The sequence below is a fragment of the Olea europaea genome, unplaced genomic scaffold, assembly GCF_002742605.1.
Source record: "Olea europaea var. sylvestris unplaced genomic scaffold, O_europaea_v1 scaffold1492, whole genome shotgun sequence".
Taxonomy (NCBI): Eukaryota; Viridiplantae; Streptophyta; class Magnoliopsida; order Lamiales; family Oleaceae; genus Olea; species Olea europaea.
In genome coordinates, this window is record NW_019232487.1 from 140,236 (window position 1) to 147,326 (window position 7,091).

The 7,091-nt window shown below is 36.3% G+C and overlaps 1 protein-coding gene across 1 annotated transcript; it reads left to right on the forward strand.

Annotated features, from left to right (window-relative positions):
* The first annotated feature begins 1,584 nt into the window (after positions 1 to 1,584).
* On the forward strand, positions 1,585 to 6,491 carry LOC111376339 (probable LRR receptor-like serine/threonine-protein kinase At1g67720). Its single transcript, XM_022999288.1, has 15 exons — positions 1,585 to 1,885; positions 2,080 to 2,617; positions 2,751 to 3,262; positions 3,358 to 3,490; positions 3,616 to 3,687; positions 3,769 to 3,837; positions 3,921 to 3,992; positions 4,088 to 4,156; positions 4,408 to 4,577; positions 4,659 to 4,912; positions 5,017 to 5,143; positions 5,235 to 5,300; positions 5,441 to 5,627; positions 5,705 to 5,837; positions 5,988 to 6,491. Exons 1-15 carry the CDS (start codon positions 1,816 to 1,818, stop codon positions 6,303 to 6,305), a joined length of 2,790 nt encoding a protein of 929 aa, XP_022855056.1. The 5' UTR covers positions 1,585 to 1,815; the 3' UTR covers positions 6,306 to 6,491.
* Positions 6,492 to 7,091: the final 600 nt, after the last annotated feature.

Here is a 7,091-nt window from a genome sequence, read left to right on the forward strand (position 1 = left end):
CTTTAATACTTAATTTAATGCTAAAAAAATATTTATTATTTTTTTCCTATATTTTATTTTCATTAACTTTCCATCAAATTATTATATTATTTTTTTCTATTGAAATTTGAAATGCTCTGAATACATTTTATAGAAAGTAAATTTGGCTTTCCAAATTTAAAAAAGTCAAACACACTCCTTATTTTTAAATATTTATTCAAAGAGTCTCAATTTTTAGGTTCAACTTAAAAAGAAAGAGAGAGAGAGAGAGAGAGAGAGATTATCTTATATTTAAAGAATTTTTTTAGAGCTATTCTTAATAGATTTTAATAGAAGTTGATGCAACGTGCGATTTGTGAATTTCATGAAATTTGTAATTAAAATTAATTCTTAACTTTGACTTAAATTTTTATCATGATTTTAAGCTACACCAAATAGGTGATAAGTATTTTATTTTAGAAGGTTGTGCCGACGCTAACAACCAATATGGGTGGGTGTGCCAGGCCAAGGATAGCTTGGAATGGACCACTTCAAAATCGACCCAGGTCGATCAACACAGTCTAATTGACACCTCCAATCATACCCTACCAATCCGAGCTAGAATTTTCCACTGTGTTCCCACAGTTCTTGTAGACTCACGAGACATTTATAACTCAGCAGCTTGCTTTTTAAGCTTCAAAAAGTGAAAGACAAGTTGGTCCAAAGTCATACTAAAACAGATTTTGTGTTTGTCAAAAGCAAAAGCAAATTAAAGCAAAAGCGATAATTATTCTTTTCAAAGCTGCTTTTGCATGGCCTAAAATCTGTTCCTGCATTACAAATTATTTAATTGCTCGCCAGCAATGATCTCCACACGTGTGAGTAAGCTTGACACGCTTACACTGAAATATACTAATTTAAATAAATAAATTATTACTATCAATAAAAGTAACGTGTTGCCTCGTCTATCTTACTCAATGTTCTAAATAACCAAAAATGTGAGGTCTAGACCTTATACTTGAAAAACATGAAGACGACAATTTTGACCACATAAGAGTGGGGCTATGAGATGAATGCGCGAATAGCGAGAGACCAAGTCAATCGACTTGCCAATCAAATGGGTTCGATACAAAACCGAAACAAAGTCGAGATGGGATGCGATGTGAAAAAAATCATTCATCTAATTCAAGCAATAAACCAAACACATCCTATTCAATTATTGACCTGTCTCACTCTCTTATGACCCAACCACAAATGACAGCATTCATTCAATTCCCATGTCACGACAATAATATCATCCCTATTTTGGCCTTCCAAAGCAAGCAAAGACCGAAATCTCCTCTATTGGGGCTCAATGCAATGTATACAACTCTTTCGAATTAAGCTATTTGTACTTGTTGGCTTACACTTTGGTTTACCCGATCTTACTCCTCCTCTCACATTTGGTTGGGTCCCACGTGGAGACCACGACGTGGGGGCCCTACTCCCATGTGAGAGGAGGAGATAGGGTCGAATAACCCAAAGTGTAAAATAACCTGTACAAATAGCATGATCCGACAAAAGAATGCAAAATTCCTACTTTTACAGTAAAATACTGTCATATGCTAATATTCTTTTCCAATGCAAGAAAAGACGAGCCTGAAAATGAAACTGAATAACCTTTTTTATAGAGAAAAAGTAGGCTTCAAAATCAAAGAAAAACTGAACCATTGCACAAACTAATCAATCAGGGAAAAAGTGATAGTTGAGTGAATGAAAGCTGACACGTTAAGCTGATTTAAAGGCTTATCTCCTCATTCAGTTAAGTAATTATATAGAGAAAAAAGAAAAAAAGCAAATTCTCTGCTCAAATCTTCCATGGGTTTTGTTGTGAAATTTGTTGTTTCATTTCTCTGCCTAGCTTCATCAGTTTTATGCCAAGTTTCAGGTATGGTATTCTTTAAATCTGAATTGTACACAGTATTTGGTAGGAGTGGACAGTATAGTTTATACTTCTATCATACTGTCGTGTACTATCTAATCTCAGGGATTAGAGTTTAACGAAAGACAATAAATTCGTCACCTCTATGATTGATGACATAGCTTTTGTAGATTAAGGATTATGGTAATTTGATTTTGCAGAGTTCATCAGTATAGACTGTGGAGGCACAGGTAATTACACTGATCAGAATACAGGCTTGGCGTGGATTTCAGACACTGGGATCATAAGCCAAGGCAAATCAGCGAAAGTCGAAAATACTAATGGTAACTCACGTCAGTATCAGACGCGAAGAGACTTTCCTATAGATAGCAAGAAGTACTGTTACACTCTAAAAACTGAAGAACGAAGGCGATATATTGTCCGAGCAACATTTCTATATGGAAGTTCTGTAATGGGGGGCGTGTACCCGAAATTTCAGCTTTACCTGGACGCGACAAAGTGGTCGACAGTAACGGTTACAGAAGATTCGAGAGTGTACGTGAAAGAAATGATCATTAGAGCACCCTCTCAATCTATCGATGTGTGCTTGTGCTGTGCAACGACAGGTTCTCCGTTTATATCCACTCTCGAGATGCGGCCTTTAAACCTGTCAATGTACGCGACTGATTATGAAGATGATTTTTACTTAAAATTAGCACAAAGAGTAAATTTTGGGGCTCCCAGCACAGATCCCATAAGGTAATTTTTGGTATACAGCATTAGACATGGTTAGACAATCCGATGAAAAAGATTATAAGTTATCAACATAGGATAATCTGTTTACCTGTTTTACTTTCCATAATTGCAATGTCATCGCATAAAGATCTCTCAGGTACCCCGATGATCCTTATGATCGCATATGGGATTCTGATCTCAATCGAAGGCCGAATTATCTGGTAGGGGTGGCTCCTGGAACAGAGAGAATCAACACAACAAAAAACATAAATGTGAACACGAGAGAATATCCGCCTGTTAAAGTGATGCAAACTGCAGTTGTTGGCACTAAAGGAAGTCTCAGTTACAGGTTAAATCTAGAGGATTTTCCAGCTAATGCTCGAGCTTATGCATACTTTGCCGAGATTGAAGATTTGGGAGCAAATGAAATCCGAAAATTTAAAATGGAACAACCTCAGTCGCTTGATTACAGCAGTGCTGTGGTTAATATAGCTGAAAATGCAAATGGAAGTTATACATTGTACGAACCGAGCTATATGAATGTAACATTGGAATTTGTGCTATCGTTTGCCTTTGTTAAAACGCGGGATTCTACTAGAGGACCGCTACTGAATGCAATTGAAATTAGCCGATATGTGCAGATTGGCGCCAAGACAGATGAACGAGATGGTAAGCTTCTGGTGTCCCACATTGGATCTTATCATAAGTAGATATATCATTAATCTCCTCGTTTTACTGACGAGTACTACATTTTCGTATCAAAGTGAATAATCTCAGTGCCCTACATTCTATGTCTGTGAAAAGCGATTGGACAGAGGAATGTGGCGATCCTTGTATACCGACAAATTGGGAATGGGTGACTTGTAGCACAACTACACCACCAAGAATCACAAAAATGTGAGTTGCTAAACCTTGTCCATGAACATTAAACAAATAAAATCTGCAATAACATCGTCCTTAGTCGTATTTATTCGAACTTAGAAAGAATGTGGCAAAATGATAATCCTAACTTATTTGAACAGTGTCCTCTCAGGAAAGAACATAAATGGTGCAATCCCATCAGAGCTCAAGAACATGGAAGAATTGACAGAGTTGTAAGTGTGAGAATAGCAAGAACTGATGGTGATAACTGAATTTTTGGCTCTTTATTCTATTCACTTGTTTCAATTGTATAGGTGGTTGGATGGAAACTCACTCGATGGTCCAATCCCCGACATGAGTAGTCTTGTCAATTTGAAAATACTGTAAGCTCTTCATCCACACGTCTTTCATATAATGAGTATAAATCAAAAGAATCCAGCTTTGTGACTAACCGATAAATGTGCAGGCATCTAGAAAACAATAAGCTGACTGGTCCATTACCCTCATACCTGGCTAGCTTGCCAAACTTACAAGAACTGTATGTGCTGATCTGCCTGAATTTTCATTAATTTGCTTCGTTCGAACAGTTTTTGTGTGTGTTGAAACATGCATTTGTTTATCAATTTTTGGTAGGTATATACAAAATAACTCTCTGACTGGAAATATACCTCCATCATTGTTGACAGGAAAGATTATTTTCAAGTAAGTACGCTTATAATTCAAATGATTGCTATGTTCTCCTATCTACGAACACATTGACTTCACGAGATAATGTAGACCATACAGCAATATCGCATGTGCGAATAATTAGGTGTAGATATTTCGTACTAAATATAACAAATCTACATTGCACAAGTGGAGATTCCTAAATTTGAACTCGATCAGTCTTTTCATTCATCTTTTCATGGTACGCGTGAGCACAATAAAGGAAAGTTCTGTCTTTTCTCATGCAGGTATGAAGGTAATCCTCATCTTAGACGAGGGTACAACCAGAAGAAGCATAACAAAATAGTACTGGGAACTTCGATTGGAGTTTTAGCTATACTTGTTGGTTTATCCATAGCAAGCGTACTACTAATACATCACTATAGGAAAAACACAAATTCAAAGAGCGACAGAAAAGGCATGTGATTTTACGTTTTGATCCCTATCCATTGTATTATAGTTCATACCTGCAATACAGAACTTCTCTACTGTACCTCAGGTAGTTCTTTGCGAAGCAGCACCAAGACTTTGACAGGATATTCACTTGCACGAGGTGGATCTGTAATGGAGGAAGGTGTAGCATACTTTATTCCAGCAGCAGAGATCCACGAAGCTACAAATAATTTTTCCAGAAAAATCGGTAAAGGGAGTTTTGGACCAGTTTATTATGGAAAAATGAAGGATGGAAAGGAAGTAGCAGTAAAAATCATGGCCGATTCATCAAGTCATGGGACCAAACAATTTGTTACTGAGGTAGTTAAACATTAAGCCGATAGTAAAAATTGTAATGAACTTACTATAAACACTATGAGAAAGTGAATTTTCTATGCTCTCTAAATAGAAATATGGACTTACAGGTTGCTCTCTTATCAAGAATCCATCACAGAAATTTGGTTCCTCTAATTGGATATTGTGAGGAAGAGCATCAGCGCATGCTTGTGTATGAATATATGCATAATGGGACCTTACGAGATCACATACTAGGTTTCTGCTCGTGCTATCCATTTATTAGTCCCCTTTATCGTTACATATTTAGAGAATAATAAGAAAATAACAGAAATAAACTTGCTGACAGTTTCTGGCAACCAGAAGAACTTAGACTGGTTAGCACGTCTCCATATTGCCGCAGATGCAGCTAAAGGTTGATTTTGAACTTTTCTCTTCACGCATAGATATGCCGTTTAATACTCGACTGGATATAATATTTTAATGAACAAGATTTTAGCTTTTTTTATTCATTAATACTGTCCAATACTATCTAAAAATTTTATACTTCTGCAGGCTTGGAATACTTGCATACGGGATGCAATCCCAGCATCATTCACCGAGATGTGAAAACAAGCAACATTCTCCTAGATATCAATATGAGAGCAAAAGTATCGGATTTTGGTCTGTCAAGGCAAGCTGAAGAAGACTTGACGCATATATCAAGTGTGGCGCGAGGAACAGTAGGCTACCTCGACCCAGAGTAAGCCATATTTATCATACCTTACATGTATGCAATTATGCCGCTTCTTGAAACTAATTCTCCTCCTATCCCACTAGGTATTATGCGAATCAACAATTGACGGAAAAGAGTGATGTTTATAGTTTTGGAGTTGTTCTCTTGGAACTAATCTCCGGAAGAAAGCCCGTGTCAACAGAGGAATATGGCTCTGATTGGAGCATTGTTCACTGGGTACGATTTTGAACATGACAATTATATTCTCTAAAATAAGACGGATAATAAAATATAAGTCCTGCTTCATAAGTTTGGTTGAAATGAATGATCTCTCACTCTCAAGCCTCAAATCAAATCAATAAATTCGATCGTTATATTCTTTTGTAGGCAAGGTCATTGATTCGTAAAGGAGATGTGATTAGCATCATCGACCCTAGACTAGCCGGGAGGGTTAAAATTGAATCCATATGGAGAATAGCAGAGGTCGCAATCCAATGTGTTGAACAACACAGCTCCTCAAGACCAAGGATGCAGGAAATTATATTGTCAATACAAGACGCGATCAAGATTGAGAAAGGGACCGATAAATTAAGTTCATCGGGGAGTTCAAAAGCACGATCATCAAGGAAAACACTCTTAACGAGCTTCCTTGACATCGAAAGCCCTGACCTTTCTAATGGATCCTTAGTGCCATCTGCTAGGTAAAAATGTAACCGTTTTATGTTTTGTGTTGATATTCTCCAACTAATATGCATAAGCCATAGATTTAGACTCAGATGATGTTAGCTTCTAATTTCTGAAGGGTGAATGGAACTCTTGTGGTAAAAGTATGTCTATATATATTGTGTGTGTATATTTATTATGCATAAAGATGTGCTATTAAAATGTGTATTGCATCCAGAGTTAGTGAAATAACATTTTCCACAAGTACTACTACTATTCTATCACTACTCACATGGTCTCTTTAATTTAGTGGAGGATAAATACGACTCGGGGTACCTTTTTATCAAGAAAGCGAAACTCAAAACTAGTCATTACATATGATCCTAAAAGTTGGAAAATAGAATTCGGACGCATTAGAAAAGCCATTTAAACCCATGTTTGGCTCATGTATATAAACATTTTGGTCACTTTTTATCTACATATTTTGAGGAGTTCGTAAGAACTTCACACGTGTACTATTCAGTTCTATCAATTCATAATTTAAACTGTTTATGAACACTTCCTAAACATACTCTTAAGTCTAGATTTCTAATTGTGATAGCATAAATATACATCATCACATTTCATAGGTAAAAACCATCTATATGTCCAATTTATGAGGAAGAGGGTTGGGAAAGGATAAAGGAGAGTTGAAATTGACCTGATCTGAAGAAAAGGACAAGTGATAAATTTATTCTGCTTATTAATTTATTGCAATGTTGTTTGCAAGTAGTCTAAATTCTATTAAATAATCACGTGATTTTTACCTATATAAGTAATAAAGTTGTT

Bases quoted from the DNA above. Each gene is read 5' to 3' on its own strand.
- LOC111376339 (XM_022999288.1), top strand. From the start codon at position 1,816: ATGGGTTTTGTTGTGAAATTTGTTGTTTCATTTCTCTGCCTAGCTTCA. The intron at 4,578-4,658 runs GCATGTGATTTT...ACTGTACCTCAG, and splicing joins TTCAAAGAGCGACAGAAAAG to GTAGTTCTTTGCGAAGCAGC. The intron at 5,301-5,440 runs GTTGATTTTGAA...ATACTTCTGCAG, and splicing joins TGCCGCAGATGCAGCTAAAG to GCTTGGAATACTTGCATACG.